This window comes from Apodemus sylvaticus, chromosome 15 (assembly GCF_947179515.1).
Source record: "Apodemus sylvaticus chromosome 15, mApoSyl1.1, whole genome shotgun sequence".
Classification (NCBI taxonomy): domain Eukaryota; kingdom Metazoa; phylum Chordata; class Mammalia; order Rodentia; family Muridae; genus Apodemus; species Apodemus sylvaticus.
The window spans coordinates 10,902,537-10,920,664 of NC_067486.1; the positions used below are offsets into that span (position 1 = coordinate 10,902,537).

General features: G+C 40.2%; 1 protein-coding gene across 3 annotated transcripts in view; it reads left to right on the forward strand.

Annotated features, from left to right (window-relative positions):
• Ltn1 (listerin E3 ubiquitin protein ligase 1) overlaps window positions 1-18,128 on the forward strand; it is a 57,766-nt gene that overhangs the window by 19,444 nt on the left and 20,194 nt on the right. For all 3 annotated transcript variants that reach the window (XM_052159058.1, XM_052159059.1, XM_052159061.1), the window contains exons 11-23: window positions 88-129; window positions 3,108-3,297; window positions 4,077-4,316; window positions 5,480-5,633; window positions 6,560-6,704; window positions 7,120-7,306; window positions 10,002-10,161; window positions 11,417-11,521; window positions 13,177-13,319; window positions 14,919-15,054; window positions 15,233-15,377; window positions 16,600-16,813; window positions 17,388-17,625. In XM_052159058.1, coding sequence (XP_052015018.1) covers window positions 88-129; window positions 3,108-3,297; window positions 4,077-4,316; window positions 5,480-5,633; window positions 6,560-6,704; window positions 7,120-7,306; window positions 10,002-10,161; window positions 11,417-11,521; window positions 13,177-13,319; window positions 14,919-15,054; window positions 15,233-15,377; window positions 16,600-16,813; window positions 17,388-17,625 — 2,099 coding nt within the window. The remainder of the gene's footprint in view (window positions 1-87; window positions 130-3,107; window positions 3,298-4,076; window positions 4,317-5,479; window positions 5,634-6,559; window positions 6,705-7,119; window positions 7,307-10,001; window positions 10,162-11,416; window positions 11,522-13,176; window positions 13,320-14,918; window positions 15,055-15,232; window positions 15,378-16,599; window positions 16,814-17,387; window positions 17,626-18,128) is intronic.

The window sequence follows — 18,128 nt, forward strand, 5'->3', positions numbered from 1 at the left end:
GGGAGGCAATTTTGGCTGTGTAGAGCTTCAGTCATGTTTTTAAAGTTTGTGCATTTGTCCTTAACTTTCCAACTCTATCTTTTTCAGGAGGACCTGAAGTGGAGTTCTCTTCTTCAGGTCATTGAAAAGGTATTTTAACCCCTCCCCCATTCCCTTTCTTTCTTTTTCTATTTTTGTGTATGGATATAGAAATTAAGACCGCAGTCCTATGATCATGCTGACTGTGGTCAGGTATCTGATAGTGCACATCCTTACTTGTAAATTCTAGTGAGAAACCGACCCTGAAGAGGTCGGTTGGTCTTCTAGCTGATGATACAGCCTTGTGCTGTACTCTATGGGGGGCTCTAAGGTTCCTTCTGCTCCTCGAAGTCTATAGAAGTTAAGCAAACGATTCTAGCTCTGACTGTACATGTCTGGGAATTCTTTTCCTGTGTGCAGGGCTGCACAGCAGGATAGAGAATGTCTTGTGCAGTTTGCCACATGATTACATAAGAAAACTGATGATAAGGAGCCAGATGAAATCAAAGGATGCAGTTCAAAAAAATTAAAAAGGTTTTAGTGTTCTTTTCTAGTGATGATTTAAATGGCATAGCTGACTTTTTGATTCTAGATGTTTCCAATGAATTACTTAAAACACCTCCTCTTAGAGCATATTTTACTGATTTGACTAGTTTACATGAATTTGTGTTTTTCTTTTTTTTTTAAAGTGGTAGTGAAAAATACAAAACAAAATTAGCTATCCTCATAATTTCTTTCCCCGTTTTCCTCTTTGCTGTGCTGGGGATCGAACCCAGAGCCTCCGACATACTTAGCAAGCGGCCTGTCACTGAGCCTGGCTTCACTCCCGTTGTATTTCTGTGGAGGGGTCAGGCCATAAAGTCCAGTCACATTGTTGTTTAATTTTCCCGACCTTTCTTATTTTGTAAAACTACATCATGGTTGTTAGAGTAGCTCAAAGGTTATCATAGCTCAAACACTTGCCAGGCATGTTTGAGGTCCCAGGTTTGATTTGTAGCAGTGCAAAAAATGAAAAATAGACAAAATCTCTTTCAATTATATTCATATAATTCCAAGTTTCGCCGGGTGGTGGTGGTGCATGCCTTTAATCCCAGCACTTGGGAGGCAGAGGCAGGCGGATTTCTGAGTTCGAGGCCAGCCTGGTCTACAAAGTGAGTTCCAGGACAGCCAGGGCTATACGGAGAAACCCTGTCTCGAAAAACAAACAAACAAAAAAACCCAAAAAAACCCAAGTTTCACCAGATGGTTTACCTTTTACAAAATATAAGTGCAGACTATGTTTTGATTGTTTACTGAGAATTACAGCTTTCACGCATGTGGTTACTTTTGTTTAGCAGTCTGAGGAGCTGGATTAGCTGCTTGATAGGCCTTGAATCAGAACAGGGAGAGTCAGCTGAAACAGACTCAGTGGGGGATGTGGTGCTTTCTGAGCCTTTTGACCTGGGTTTGATTCCAAGGACCTGCATGGTTGAAGGAAAGAACCAATTTCTGCAGTTTGTCCTATGTGCCATAGGTTGTGTGTTCACACACATACAATAAATAAGCATGGCTCACACACACACACACACACACACACACAGCGCAACAAATGTAATTTTTTTTTTTTTTTCCGAGACAGGGTTTCTCTGTGTAGCCCTGGCTGTCCTGGAACTCACTCTGTAGACCAGGCTGGCCTCGAACTCAGAAATCCGCCTGCCTCTGCCTCCCAAGTGCTGGGATTAAAGGCGTGCGCCACCACTGCCCGGCCTATGTAATTTTTTAAAACTAAGAAAAGAAAGAATAAATGCATAGCCACCCACTGGACATCAGCTGTATCTGCCTGGTTGTCTAGGTGCTTATATCTGTTTAGAAGAACGGCTTCCTGAGTAGTGTTTGTAAGGTTCCAGTTCTCTGTGATCCTGGGACTTCTAGTTGTTCTGGTTTCTTACAGCTGCAAAGAGTGTTTCATTAGCTGTGCTAATGCATTGTGACTAATACTCATGTCTCACTAAGTTGAGAGACATTTTACTCAGAAATCTGATTTCTCTACCCAGAGGGAAATCTGAAGTTTAAACCCGTTAGTTTATAAATTAGGAAGTGGGCCCAGGTTGGTTGAGAGATGTGTCAAAATTCATAAGGTTAGCTTAATGATAAGGCTTAGATTGAAATGTTAGCTCTGATTGTCTATAATTTTTTAATATAAAAGATAAGCAGTTTTTAGTCATTACCCAACGTGCACTTGGGTTTTCTTTTTTTCCAGGCTTTGAAATGAACCAAGTTGCAAATCCTTTCTTCTCAGCCTTTAAAGCAAAAGAAGCTCTGGGAACATGGATCAGCGTGGTTTTGGGGGTGGATTTACAATTTTTTTTTTTCTCTCACTTCCCCACTCAACAAAAATAAAAAAGTTACCATTAGATACTTGGCCCTAGGTACTCTGTTTCAGAGACTCTGGGGAAGTAAACCCCATCGTTAATATCAAATAGGTTGGACATTATATCTTAACTGTTCCTTAATTTTAGAAAAATTAATGAGCAAAAATAGACCATTAAGAAGCCATTTATAAACTATCTTCAGAATTCATTCATTGTTCTTTGAACATATCTTCAGGGTTGATAGCAGGTATCAAAGAAGTTTAAAACAGTGTCCGTTGCCTGGCAGTGGTAATGCACGCCTTTAATCCCAGCATGTGGGAGGCAGGCAGACGGATTTCTGAGTTCAAGTCCAGCCTGGTCTACAAAGGGAGTTCCAGGACAGCCAGGGCTACACAGAGAAACCCTTGCTTGAGACACTTAAATAATAATACTTTCCAGTATGTGCTTTAGGAAGAGAAAAGTAGTTGGCTTGGGCAGAGAGAAAAAAGTTTGTTTTGGGCTGTAGTGGATGGGGGATTTTGAGAACATGAGATTTGTATGGATTTTGGTATGTGGGAATCTGTGTGGTTGGGGTAATGTAGCAAAGCTTGAGAGTGATTGTCACCAGAGTTACTGGGGACAGGAAGACAGCAGAGGGGAGAGCAGGGACCTCGGGATGGAGGGAGCTAGTAGGATCCGCATACTAATCTGGACACATCTTTTGATCTTGCTTCTAATCTTTAATTTTATGGTTTCTAGGCATGTTCTAGTTCAGATAAACATGCTTTAGTAACTCCTTGGCTAAAAGGCAGTATTCTTGGAGAGAAATTGGTTGCCTTGGCAGACTGTCTTTGTGGTAAGGACTTGGAATCCACGGGATCTTCCGGATTTCACTCGTCAGAACAGTGGAGTCTGCTAAGACTGGCATTATCCCAACACGTTAAAAACGGTAGGGAATGCAACTTTGGCTTTATATCTGGGCGATAATCCGTTCCACCTCCTGGGATGGGGGGTTCCATACTTTTAATTGGTGGTGGAGATGAGAGATGTTTTCTCAAATACCTTACATTTGTTATAAATACTGTGTTTGTTACATGGTATGACTCAAGATATGTAATGTTATTCATTTTGATTTAAATTTTTGGATAAAGTAGTCTGCTCTTGAATTTCATAGTTCATTGCTGGGTTTTACACATACGTACGTGTGTGTGTGTGTGTGTGTGTGTGTGTGTGTGCGTGTGTGCGCGCGCGCGTGTGCGTGTGTGTGTGTGTGTGTGTGTGTGTGTGTGTGTGTGTGTGTGTAAGTACACACACGTGTGTGCATGGTTTTAAAAAGCAAATGCAAAGACATCAGAAAAATCTTCATGATTGCTAGCCCAGGGAAAGATATTTTCAAAATACATTGTTAATACTCTTTCTTTCTTTCTTTCTTTCTTTCTTTCTTTCTTTCTTTTTCTTTCTTTCTTTCTTTCTTTCTTTCTTTCTTTCTTTCTTTCTTTCTTTCTTTCTTTCTTTCTTTCTTTCTTTCTTTCTTTCTTTCTTTCTTTCTTTCTTTCTTTTTTCTTCCCTCCCTCCCTCCTTCCCTCCCTCCCTCCCTCCCTCCCTCCCTCCCTCCCTCCCTCCATCCCTCCCTCCCTCCCTTCCTTCCTTCCTTCCTTCCTTCCTTCCTTCCTTCCTTCCTTCCTTCCTTCCTTCCTTCCTTCCTTCCTTCCTTCCTTTCTTTTGTAGATTACTTGATTGGAGAAGTATATGTTGGAAGAATTATTGTTAAACTTCATGAAACTTTATCTAAAACAAAGGATTTATCAGAAGCGGCAAACAGTGACTCTTCAGTGTCTTCTGTCTGTGATGTGGTCCATAGCTTCTTCAGCTCAGCAGGAGAGGGCTTGCTGATGCCACCATCTGAAGACCTGTTATTAACTCTCTTTCAGTTATGTGCTCAGAGCAGAGAACGGACACACTTGCCAGGTAACAGCCTACTGCTCAGATATCTGGTTGGGACTCACCGGCTCTGACCTTCAGAGTGAGTGTGAGTGCCCAGGCTATTACTTGAATTGTAATGTGTTTATTAGTTTAAAGAACTTTGAAAAATATTACTGTCATATTTTTAGCTCTAAAAACCCAGCTAAAAATGAATATGTAGATGATATTTCTAAAGTGCATGATTGATATCAAGGAAACAGTTTGCAAGGGGTCATACCAGATGATTTAGAGTTTATTTAGCCTCTTCACACAGTAGCACTAACAGGGGCTTCGTTTCCTTTAAAATCACACTTCCTTATGTTGTGTGGCCTCTGTTGTCCACTGTGAGCTGTGGAGGCAGGACTCCAGGTAGGGTTGGTTTTCTCCTCCTACCTCCTCGGTGTCAGGGACAGAATTTAGGGCCAGCAGAGAGATCTGCTTACCTCTGCTCCTAGTGCTGGGATGAAAGGTGTCCGCCACTGTGCCTGCTGTGCCTCATCTCTCAATGACTCCCTTTCCTTAGTTATAAAGGGACAAGAATACTGAATCTTTTATTATAAAATTTATTGTCTTGATTATGAAAAATGAAATTGTCTTGTGAGGACTAATTTTTGCTGTCTATATTCAAGTTTATCTAAGAAAGGGACAGAAAAAAAAAAAGAAATATTGGTGAGTCTGGGCATGGTGGTGCATGCCTTTAATCCCAGCACTTGGGAATCTCAGACTGGAGAGTCTGAGCTTAAGGTTAACCTAGTTCTTACACATAGTGAGTCCAGGCCAGCCAGGGCCGCCCAGGGAGACCCTGTCACAAAATGAACAAAAACTACAAATACTATTGATGGATAACTTTCTTTCCCTAATCCTTTCTTCTTTAATACTAACTTTTCTGTTGGAAAAGATAACCTGTCAAAGGACACCTACTTTGGGTAAGGAAGTTCAGGACAGGGAAAATAGCTTCCTTCTTCTCTAGTGTTACAGTACAGGCTAGCTTGCATTAGTCTGTGAATATGACAGTTAATTTCTTTTGGTAATAAGTTTAATTTTGTATTTTGTTTTAAATTAACATTTTAAAGATCTCAGTTATGCAGCAAATTTGTTTCTCATATTTTATACTGAGAAGAGTTTCTTTAGTGAGATTACAAATTATCGCTAATACTTTGATTTTTTAGATTTTCTGATCTGTAAACTGAAGAATACTTTGCTTTCTGGTGTAAATTTATTGGTCCATCAAGCTGCGAATACATATGAGCAGAGTACCTTCCTATGTCTGTCTGTTCTGTGGCTGAAAGACCAGGTTCAGTCTTCAGCTTTGGATAACATGAGGTAATGCTCTGGGCACAGCTGCGCGGTGTCCCTTATATACTGTCTCCTTCTGGGAGTCCCGTACTCCAGCCCTCAGACATCTCAGATTGAGACTGTTTTGGACTATAGTGAGAATCCAGTCTTAAAAAGGAAAAGAAAGTTCATGATTAGTGAGTTCCTATCTGTTTAAGTCGTTTATAAAACTAGACTGAGCAGAGTTTTCAAAAAAATTCTGTCTTAACATTATTCATTTAAGCTGTCAACAGAGCAGTTATTTACCTGCTAAACTATCTGTAATCAGTAGCATGGTTGTGATATTATTATTCTGTGTTAAATATTTTGGATTTAAAAAATAAAAAAAAAATTAAAAAAAGCCTAGCAGTGGTGGTGCACGCCTATAATCCCAGCACTTGGGAGGCAAAGGCAGGTGGATTTCTGAGTTTGAGCCCAGACTGGTCTATAGAGTAAGTTTCAGGACAGCCAGGGATACACAAAAGAAACCCTAACTCTAAAAACAAAAAACAAAACCCCAAAACCAAAAAAATTAGATTGTTAACTGTGATCTTTAATGGCCACCATACATACTAATTGTCCTTGGTTGTTCATTTTTAAGATACTGGGTTACAAGAATATTTTACATAGCTGTCCATATGTTGGGTAAAATAATCCTCCTATCATTCAGGAAGGTAGTTATGTTTCAGGCATTCTGTATGGAAACCGTCAGCCACTCCACCCTGAGCTAGAAGTATCACCCAGTTTCACATTATGAATGTGATCTTGAGCCCCAGATTTGAGTCTGTGTCTGAGGTCCGGTGTGGGCGGTAGGACAGATCATTTCTCTCTCTGTCCTGTGCTCAAATGCTGTTTCTCTCCCTGGATGTTTAATGTGTCCTAGCTTGTGGAACTGCGTGTACCCTAACTACAGTGCTTCTTTGCATTGGTTTTAGTCTTCAGGTCCTCTTGTCTGCTGCTGGAGACTTGCTGAGTACCCTCATAGAGAGTGAGGACACGTCTCTTCTTGGTGTTTATATTGGAAGTGTGATGCCCAGCGACAGCGAGTGGGAAAAGATGAGGCAGGCTCTTCCTGTCCAGGTGTGTCTAATGCTGCAGTGTACATCTCATTCTGGATTTCTAGTCCATTCAGCCTTTAGTCTTTTATTCCTGGAGTAGAAAAGAACAGTTAAAAGGATGTATTGCATTGCTCTGAATATTAATAGCAGTTGTTATTAGTGAAAATATGCCTTTTGACACTGGTATCAACCTCATGTAAAGAGGCAATAAGGTCTGGTTCTCTTAGGGAAACCTGAAGTATGCACGGTGTTGACTGCTCTGATACAAACCAAGCTTCTGAGCTACTGTACTTTTACTTAAACTGCATATTCTAGTAGCCTCATAGGAACAAAAGAAACTGGATGAATATAGTGAACAAGAATTGGAAATCTGTAAATAATAAGCAATTTAGAATATCTAATGAACTTGCATATAATTGAGTGTGTTCTATTTACAGTGGTTACATAGACCTCTTTTAGAGGGAAGGCTGAGTTTAAATTATGAATGCTTCAAGACTGATTTTAAGGAACAAGACACAAAGATTCTTCCCAACCATTTGTGTACTTCATCATTATTGAGCAAAATGATCTTAGTTGCACGGAAAAAGAAAATAGTCCTAGAAAACAATGTCCTTGAGAAAATAAGTAAGTATCTGTGAAGGTTCAGGTAGACACTTTATGATCTTCTTTGGCGCTCAGCATAATTTGGTTTAAATTTTATTTAAACATCAGAGTAAAGAGATCCTGGGTCATAAGCCCTGCAGAAAGCAGGTGTGATGCCAGGATTCTCAAGTTTCTCTTGGGAGTTGAGCACACATGGCTCTCATTGTTTCACTGGCAGTAAGGACTCAAATATTGAATCTCAAGATTTAGAGCCTCGGCATATTTCTCCACTCATATAGTATTGTGTGTGTGTCCTGTACGCGGTAGTATTCAAGATAAAATTTGTACACATTTAAGAGAATACATATTCTGTGAAAGAAAGGTGAAACATCAATTTACACTGCTGTCTCTGTCCAAACATAAGACTAGACATTGGTGATTTGTTCCTGTTGTGTTAAGCTGTTGTATTTTGATTTGTTTGTGTACGTGTGGGTACTCCTGGAAGCCAGAAGACCGTTTCACGGTGCCATTGAAGCAGGTGTTACAGGCAGTTTTGAGAGGGTTGACATGGCTTCTGAGAACTGAACCCAGGCCTGAATGGAGGGGCAGCAATAGCTTTTAACTAGTGAGCCATCTCCAGCCCCTTTGCCCACCTTTATTTATTTCTTTTTTGTTGGAGACAAGATCTCAGCCTGCCTTAACCTAGTATGGAGATATGACAATGATTAGTCATCTTTCTCTATTGATTGATTGATATTTTTTGACATAGGTCTCAGTGTATAGCTGTGGCTGGTCTGTAGACTAACCTGGACTCATACTCAGGGAGGTGGACTTGCCTGTGTCCCAGGCTGCTAGGATTACAGGTCTGAGCTACTATCTAGATAAGGGATATTCCGTCTTCTTCTCAGCTCTCAGCTAAATGCTGTAATTGTTTTTGTTATTTAGTGAGTGTTTGTTAAGGTAGGATTAGATTTTAAGACTCCTGACTTCATGACCCACATGTGATTTTATAAAAGTGTTCGCAGTCTCAGTGCTATAAGCCTGTGATTGTGAAGTGCATTTGATTCTTGGTCCTTTTGTCCTAAGAGCCCTAAGAGACTTAATGCAGAGCAGTCTGTTACTGGGACACATGGTTCCTTTTTGTTTGTTCCTTTTTTTTTTTGCTTTGAGATAGGGTCTCACTATGTGCCCTGGCTGACCTCACAGAGATCTTCCTGTGCTCACCTCAAGTGCTGAGATTAGAGCCATGTGCCACCACATGCCCCATGTTTAATTTTGTTGTTTACATTGCATTGGATCCTGATTTTGCCTAATTGGCATCAAATTCTTGTCTAAGGTCTGGGAACCTCTAAGGTTTTTTTTTTCCTGCGTTTTTGTTTTTTAAGATATATTTTTACTTTTAAATGTGTGTGGGTATGCGTAGGTACATGTGAATGCGCATGCCCTCAGGCCAAAGCAGTTGGACAGTTGGAGTTCTAGCTATTGATGGCTGTGAGCTCACTGGCTGGGTGCTAGGAACCCACGGTAAGTGCTCTTCACTGCTGAACCTTCGCTCTAGCCCTTACGACGTGGATTCCCCCCCCCCCCCTGACCTTGAACTCACTGAGATCTGCCTGCCTCTTCCTCCTGAGTGTCAGGATTGAAGGTGTGTGCTATCTCCACTCTTGGCCCAGTTTCTTTTGCCTTTTATAACTTGCCAGGTGCACTACAGTAATAGCTAGCTTTTCCTTCAATGTCTAGTAAAATAGGGCTCTGTTCGGAAGAGGAGTGATGTTTATTTTGATAAGGGGCCTCATAAGTTACCATATTGGTCTCTAATTCCTCCCACCTCACCCTCTCTAGGACTATAGGTACATGACCCCACACCCCAGCGTTAGAATTAGGGTTAGTGGACTGTTTTATGACAGACAGCTGTTGTCACTTTCATTATTCTTTCAGATCTCAAAGCAATTGGAAAACCAGCTGACAGGTGTTTTTATGAGCGAGCATAGCTGTTAGAATTGGGTAGACAGGTGGAGGTGCTCTAAGGGCTAGCCACCATGTCTTCTGTATGCTGAGACTATGATGGTTGTGTTTCATAGCAAGCAAAATTGAAAGAAGAAATAACAAGTACCTGATGGAAGTAGCAATTAGTTAGCAAAGCTTCATCACACTGAGCACTCATAGTATCTATTCAGAGAGTAAACTAAAGGTAACATCTTCAAATTAAGTTTACAAAAATCCAGCAGAAATCAACTAGGGAAACCCAGCTGAGGCGTAAGTTGAATTGCTGTTGTGCCTTGGTCAGAACAGTGTCACCACAATAAGGCTTGCATGTCATAGAAAGAATAGTATCAAATGATGTCATCAGAACAAGCACATAAAGTCATCTATCTGTCTGTCCACCGTCAACGCAAGGAGAGACCCAGGGAGCCTCGGCTGGGTCCTCCCCCTGGAGGAGCAGCCAGTGTCCTCTCCCTGCTGTATGCATTTTAGGGTTTGGGATAGACAGTAAATATGTTGTGGAAACAGATTGCTTTCTCCTTGTTCTCACCACCATGTTTTCAGTGCCTTCAGCTGCTGACCGACTTTCTCCTTGGTACAGAGATAGGAAGGCAGCTTGCCCCTTGACAAGGTGTTTTGGAGGAGACAAGGGAGTCTGAGACTCAGCTTCCCACAAGCTTAGTACGTGACAGTTCTGTCAGCTCTGGGTTCTGTACACTGTGTCTTTGATAACTGGCTGTGTCCATTCTGTTAGTTGCAGAGCTGCTGTATTCACTGCAGTGGTGTGAAGAACTCGACAATCCGCCATCTTTTCTAAGTGGATTTTGTGGAATGCTTCAAAAAATGAATATAACTTACAGCAACTTATCTGAACTTGGTGATACTTCTAGCCTCTTGCAGCTGTTATTTGACAGGTAGACTCCCTTTTAATTTGTTTTTAAGTTGGCTTTCCCTTCTATAAGATGTGAGCCCAGTTTGTGCCCAGTTTGTTTCAGTCAGAGAGTTGATCTAAATCTCTTTTAATAGTGTCTTAGTTTGGGTTTTATTGCTGTGAAGAGACACTATCACCAAGACAGCTTTTATAAAAGGAAAGCATTCAATTGGGTCTGGCTTACAGTTTGTCCACTATCCTCATGGTGTGAAGCATGACAACATGCAGGCAGATGTGGCGCTGGAGAAGGAGCTGAGAGTTCTACACCTTGATCCCAAGCCAGCAGAAAGCAACCAAGCTTGAGCTTATGAGACCTTAAAGCCCCGCCTCACACAGGGACACACTTCCTCCATCAAGGCCCACACCTCCTAACAGTGCCACTCCCTATGGACCAAGCATTCAAACACATGAGTCTATGGGGACTGAAGACATTGTTTTAAGACATTGTTACATGTGACTGATCTTCCCATTTCTTTCAAATTAACTTTAATTGTACTTTAATTGCACCTATAACTTAGATGTTTCTTAATGTTGTGGCTGAGTTTCCTCTTCCTCAGGTAAGGAAAATGGATTATGAAAATAGTTCTTGTGGCATTATGGTGTTTAGATGTTAAATGATATTTTTTTGTTTGTTTTAGTTTACCAGTATTCTGAATGTGCTTTACAATATGAGGGTACCAGCCTTCTTCTGAAACACGGGTCTATACTAACACAGCTTGCTGGGCATAGGCATGCTGGCGGGAGATAGAGGCAGGCAGAGCTCTGTGAGTTAGAGCCAGTTTGGTCTGCATGGCAAGAGCCAGGTAGTGAGTCTCAGTAGTGAGGCTCTGCCTCAGAAAAGAGAAAAGGAGAGGAGAAAAGCCAACCTCAGATACTCAGAGCTCCCTCTACATTTAATAGTGCTTCTTTGCTTTCACTGAGACTCAGTTATCTTCTGCGAGACAGCCCTTCCCAGATGTGGTTTCTGGTCTTCAAGTTAGACATGTAAGGGCATCTCTCCTGTTGGATCTTGAGATATTTTGAGGTTACCTGGGACTGAGAGCTCAGTTCCAGTCGTGAAGAACTACCTAAACTTCCAGGCCTTGGGGTAATCAGTGGCAGTTGAGTTTGAAGTTTAGAATGACTTAGTGATCCAAATTTATTTAATTCAATAGAAGGAATCCGGATAATCAGTGTTATCGATCCAATCTCTATCTGTATATCTGTGGTTAATATTCATGTTTTGCCTCTTTTTTTAGATCTAGGAAAAATGGCACGCTTTGGTCTCTTATTATTGCTAAGCTGATCCTTTCCCGAAGTATTTCATCTGATGAAGTAAAACCATATTATAAAAGAAAAGAAAGGTATTCTTAGTTAACATTTCCACTCTGCCATTTATTATCATAGTGGGTTACTTTGGCCGTCTGTGGTTAGTGAACAGTGTAGTCCTCAAAAAAGCAAGGTTTGGAGAAGAGGGGATTGAATGAAGGAAATGAGAACTAAGGACCGGTGGACTTGGGCTTTGATTGGAGATATGCTTGTTGTGTTAGGAGATGGGCTCTCACCATGCTGCCCTGTGTCACCTGGGTGTACAGTCTTCCTGCTTCAGCTGCTTGAGTGCTGGAATTACCAGGGTCTTGTTGTTGCTTTGTGTTTTGGTTTTGTCTTTTTTTTTTTTTTTTGAATGATTTGACACTTCCTGAAATTTTATACTTATTTCAGAAAAAAAATTTATAAGTCTAATTTTCTTGGAATTCCTTTGGCAGAGATCTAGAGAGATGACTCAGTAGTTAAGAGTACATGTTGCTCTGTCAGAGGACCTGGATTCAGTTCCCAGAACCTGTGTGATGGCTCATAACCATCTGTACCTCCAACCTGAGAATCTGACACCCATCGGGTCTCTGAAGGCACCAGGCGTGCACGTGGTACACAGAGACATTCGATCTAAAAAACAGGTCACATAAAATAAAATAAAATAAGATAAGATAAAATAAATCTTCTGATAGGAAAACTTTGTTTTTAGCATACCACCTTATTTGTTGCATGGAAGTGGAAAAGCTGCTCCTTTTCTTTCATTTTGTCAATTGCTCCCTTTGTGTGGCCTCCCTTCTGTGGCCTCCAGGTCTGACAGCCTCTACCTCCCCCCAGACTCATTCAACTCTTCTTTTGTGTGTTTGCCTGCATGGAAATATGTGCACCACATGTGTTTGGTGCCCATGGAATCCAGACGAGGGCATTCGGATCTCGGAACTAAGGCTGCAGGTGACTGTAACAGCCACGTGGGTGCAGGAACTGAATTGGGGTCTTCTGTATGAGAAGCTCTCTGTAGCCCTCAGGACCACTGTGTGAAAGCCCATGCCAGAGTACAGGAACGTGTAAGACGTGTAAGAAAGCTCAGCTTTCCTCTTAGTGCCTGGCTGAGGCTTACCAACAAGCTATTTGAATTTCTGACTTACCTAGAAGGCTGTGTGGGCTAACTAAATTTCAGTTTCGTAAATCTTATTTAAAAATTAAGCAATTTTATTTGAGGTAGATTGATTCACTTATAGGAAGTAATCAAAAAACAAAACAAAAAAAATAAGTCTTACTGATATGTATGCCCTGTTTTATTCATTGGTTCCATTCTGCATAGGACATTTTGGGTTCTTACTTGTTTAGTTGTTTTAATATTATACATCGATCCTATGACTTTGTGAATGCCACACAAACACATCCCACTATTAGGCTATTTGCAGTCCAGCCCACTGGTTTAACAGCTAAAGATAAAAACCATCAGACTCTAGAAAAGTTACAATTGTTCATCTCAAAAGTGAGAAATAAGCAGCAAAGATAAAAAAACAACAAAATAAAAAAAAAAATTTTTAAAAGTGGAATTAGCAGCTATCAGTCTATTTTTTTTCTGGACAAGTATTTATGCATTGAACTTACTTATTTTCCTTTTGAATGGTCTGAATAACATCATTTTGTGAAATAGTTATGCACATAGAATAACTATAAGTAATGTTTTCTCTCTAAACAGTTTCTTCCCTCTAACAGAAGGTAATTTGCATACCATTCAAAGTCTCTGTCCATTTTTGTCTAAAGAAGAAAAGAAGGAATTTAGTGCTCAATGTATACCTGCTTTTTTGGGTTGGACTAAAGAAGACCTTTGCAGTATTAATGGTAAGTTGACGGGCAATATTCTATGTTTTAATTATTTCTCAAGATTAGAGAAGAATTTCTTAGTATGTAAATACAAAGTCCAAGTGGCCAAGTGCCCGTGAGCTCATTTTTTTCTACCTTGTAGCTCCGTTCCCTGTCAGGTTGAGAACTGTTACGATGAATTCCTGCACAGGTAAGGATAGCACGTTTGAACAGAAGTGCTAGAGCCTTGAGAGAGAATTCATATCCACAAGTGCCCACCCATAGTCATTTATTTTCTGCCTGTGGCAATTGGTCATGTGGTCCTGGGGTATCTAGGGCCTACGGCATGCTTGACAGCACTCTACCACTGCGCAGCTGTGTCCTCACACACACACCTGTGAGGCTTTTTAAAGCTATGTCTCATCTCTCCCTAGTCAACCAACGATTGAACATATAAAGGTAAACGAATAGTTTTGTAGTATTTTAAAGTTTTTGACCTCTGCACTATGTTGGCTCATATGTTTATTGATTTAATAAGCAATCAATTCCTGTTGTAGAGAAGACGGACAGAAGTCAAGTTACATCCTGTTGTAATTGGTTATAGCAGAGCATTGTGTACTGCTATGGAAATGGCAGAAAGGAGGGACTTTCCACTGCTGCTAATTTCCCTCACTTGTGATGTTGAATGTTTATGTTTGAGCATGTGTGCGGCTTGGAATGTCCATGTTTGAGCATTTATACAGATTGCAACATATATGTTGAAGCGTGTATGCGGTTTGCAAAGAGCATTGCTGGAACACGGAATGAGTGCAGATAGTTCACTTTAGCTGACATTTAAGGTAAAAGTTGGGAACAAAGGATGTTAGATAATAAGAAAATGAGTTTTAAAAATGGTAGGGTCCTCCAGGAGTGAAGTTACTGAGCTGCTTGGTGTAACCTCACTCACATACGCCATTTTTAGTTAGTCATTTGGGCACTGCTCAAGAAAGAATTTGGCTTTCAAAGTAGACGTTTTTTATGGTAGTATAATTTAAAGTGCTTAAAATTTTCATTTTGTATTTTACTTTGTGAAGTTTGAACACCTTGTAATGTAAAAACTTACCAGAAAGCATATGTGCCTTTTGAGTGTATTAATTCTATAATTTTATATGTTCTATTTTCTACTTTATTTAATGTTTTACTCTATAGCTGTGTCTTTGTCTTGTCTTTTGTTTTTGAAAGTTAAGTACAAGACTTCTGTATTCAAAGGTATAATATACCCACGTGAAGTCCAGTGCTGTGCATTCCCTGCTCTCTTTCTCTGATTCCTCATCCAGAAGTACATGCTCGGTGGACATGGAGACACACCTCTGCCCGGAGCACTGATGAGCCTTCTGTTGACTCTTTAGTATAATACCTTGGAAATAGATTATTTATTTTTGATAATTTATTTGTAGCCACAGTCTTGTGTGTAGCCGAGGCTGGTCTGGATGCGAGCATCCTCCTGCCCCCACCTGCTGGGATTGCTTCACACGAGGCTCAAGCTTTTTTAGAAGAGTTAGCATCTTGTGTATTACATTTTTAGTTTTCCAAAGGAGACTTTTGTTTTATAGATGATGTTTAAAATGTATTTTCCATTTTGCTCTGATTTTACTTTAGGAGCTTTTGGACATCTTGCCATTTTCAATTCTTGCCTGCAAACCAGAAGTGTAGATGACAAACAGCTATTGCACGGTATATTAAAAATCATAACAAGCTGGAGGAAACAGCATGAAGATATTTTTCTTTTCAGTTGGTAGGTAGTACTTTATTCCCATATAAAATGTAGGTAGTACTTTATGCCCAGATTCTGTATTTTATACTTACGGTTTTTTTGAGGTAGCAAGATTTTAATAGATATTTAAGGCATTATTTTTGCATTCCTGGTTTAAAATGGGATATTCTCTAATTAAATGTCTTTGTCTTTGTCACAGTAATCTTTCGGAAGCAAGTCCCGAGGTCCTTGGTTTAAACATAGAGATCATGCGATTCCTTTCCTTGTTTCTGAAGTACTGCTCGTACCCGCTGGCAGAGAGCGACTGGGATTTCATCATGTGCTCTATGTTGGCTTGGTTGGAGGTAAACTAGCCTGATGGGCATCACCTCTGTTGGGTCTTTGCACTCTCTGTGTGTCTTGAACCTTTCCTCTGTCTTTAAATCATGATTAGTTTCTTTGTAGAGAAAACATGTAAAATACTTTGCTTAAAAAAAAAATTAAAATACTTAGTAGTTGTTCCTGCACTAGCTTTTCGGATAGACCAGGAAAAGAATAGCAGTTTCATGAGTCTGGGCATCAGATCTCCAAATTGCATTTAAAATCTTCTGAAAGCTTGTTTTAATTTAGTATTTATAACACAGCCTTTTCAGGTTAGATTTCAACATGGCAAGATTTTGGGTTTTTTGTTTGTTTTTATTTTTTTCTTTTGGGGTGTAATTCTTTTTAAAACACACTGTATAGTATGACCAAAGTGATTTATGAAGCATAAAGACATTGAGCAGGGAATTAGTTGTTCTTTCATGAACCAAAGCTACTAGAAAACCAAAGCTACTAGAAAACCAAAGTTACTAGAAAAATAGTAACTTGTGAAGTAGGTGTGAGACAGACAGCAAAGTCAGTCAGGGCTGACGTGGTCCAAGTCTGCTTTTGCCTAGTTACCCGCTGTGTGAGTTAGCATTTTAGCTCCCATCTCTGCCTGAATTAATTTCTTTTTTTTTTTTAAGAGTTATTTATTTATTTGTTTATTTATTTGTTTATTTATTTATTTATTTATTTATTATATGTAAGTATGCTGTAGCTGTTTTCAGACACACCAGAAGAGAGAGTCAGATTTCATTACAGATGGTTGTGAGCCACCATGTGGTTGCTGAGATTTGAACTCAGGACCTCCAGAAGAGCAGTCAGTGCTCTAAATTGCTGAGTCATCTCTCCAGCCCCTTGAATTTCTTTATTTTAAGATAAGTTAATGTTCAACTTGTAGAGCTCTGAAGTATGCATAGTTAATGTACTTGGTAAAAGCAAATATTATTTTCTTCCATACTTTACAAATTTAAAATGTTCATTTCAGAATAAATTGTTCATTGATAATTGTTAAATTTCTGGTATTTTTGAAGTTGTTTGATCTAAACATACATGATTTTTTCCTGAAGTATGTATTTCAACAACCACCTTCCTTTCCTCTTCTTCCTTTTCTTCCTCTTCCTCTTTCTTCTCTGATTCAGCATGATGAAGATCTTCATCCTGTACTGTTTGTGGTGTTCGGGTAGCACCGTCCTTACCTATTTTATTTCTGTCCTTTCCTAGACAACTAGTGAGAACCGGGCGTTGTACTCTGTTCCGCTCGTGCAGCTCTTTGCCTGTGTCAGCTTTGATCTGGCCTGTGACCTCAGTGCCTTTTTTGACTCAATAACTCCAGATACTGTTGACAATCTTCCTGTAAATCTGATCAGTGAGTGGAAAGAATTTTTTTCTAAAGGCATCCACAGTTTGCTATTACCTCTTTTGGTAAATGCTATAGGTAAGTACAAAGGGGCATGATAATGGTAATTATTGAAAATAGCTATTGAAAAATTTAAAATAAGCTTGGTTTCTTAGAGGTAGTCTATGCTGCAGCTTCATAGTACGGACGCAGAATGATGCGGGGAGAAACGTTGCCAGTTAAGATACTATAAATCAACAGCGTACAGCACTAGAACCCCTCTAGACAGCTTGCTTTTTTTTTTTAAAGATTTATTTTATGTATATGAGTACACTGTAGCTGTTTTCAGACACCCCAGAAGAGGACATCAGATCTCATTACAGATGGTTGTGAGACACCATGTGGTTTGTGGGAATTGAACTCAACCTCTGCAGAGCAGTCAGTGCTCTTAACCTCTGAGCCATCTCTCCAGTCCCAAACTATTGCTTTGTAAAAATAGTGCAGTAGGGGCCTTTATGACAGCTGAGGGTAATGGAGACATAGCTTACATCCAGCGAGCACTTTTGTCATGGTCGTGGCCAGTTTTCATTTTTTCATTTGGTTTTCTTAAATGGCATTTTGTCATCCAGCTGTGTTCTTATGAGTGGTGTGTGTTTCTTCATTTGGATACCAGGAGAAAACAAAGACCTATCTGAAACGTCCTTTCAGAACGCGATGCTAAAACCCATGTGTGAGACGCTAACGTACATCTCCAAGGAGCAGCTGCTGAGTCACAAGCTCCCTGCGAGATTGGTTGCCAGCCAGAAAACAAATTTACCAGAGCACCTCCAGACTCTGCTCAACACTTTGACCCCACTGCTTCTCTTCAGAGCCAGACCTGTGCAAATTGCTGCTTACCACATGCTCTACAAGTAAGACTTGGAGAAGTGTTTAGTCTCCAACACATGACACATGTTGAGTTTCTATTTTTTTTTTATCTGCAGAGCCACCTTTCCAATTCCTAGATTGTATTTTTTAGTTTTTTTTTTTAATGATTTTTTTAAAAGTATGTGAGTACACTGTCGCTGTCTTCAGACACCCTAGAAGAGGGCATCAGATTTCATTACAGATGGTTGTGAACTCCCATGTGGTTGCTGGGAATTGAACTCAGGATCTCTGGATGAGCAGTCAGTGCTCTTAACAGCTGAGCCATCTCTCCAGCCCCCTAGATTGTAATTTTAATCTTTAAAAAAATTAAATGAAGCCGGGCGTGGTAGCGCATGCCTGTAATCCCAGCACTTGGGAGGCAGAGGCAGGTGGTTTTCTGAGTTCGAGGCCAGCCTGGTCTACAGAGTGAGTTCCAGAACAGCCAGGACTACACAGAGAAACCCTGTCTCGCAAAACCAAAAAAACCAAAACAAAACCAAACCAAAAC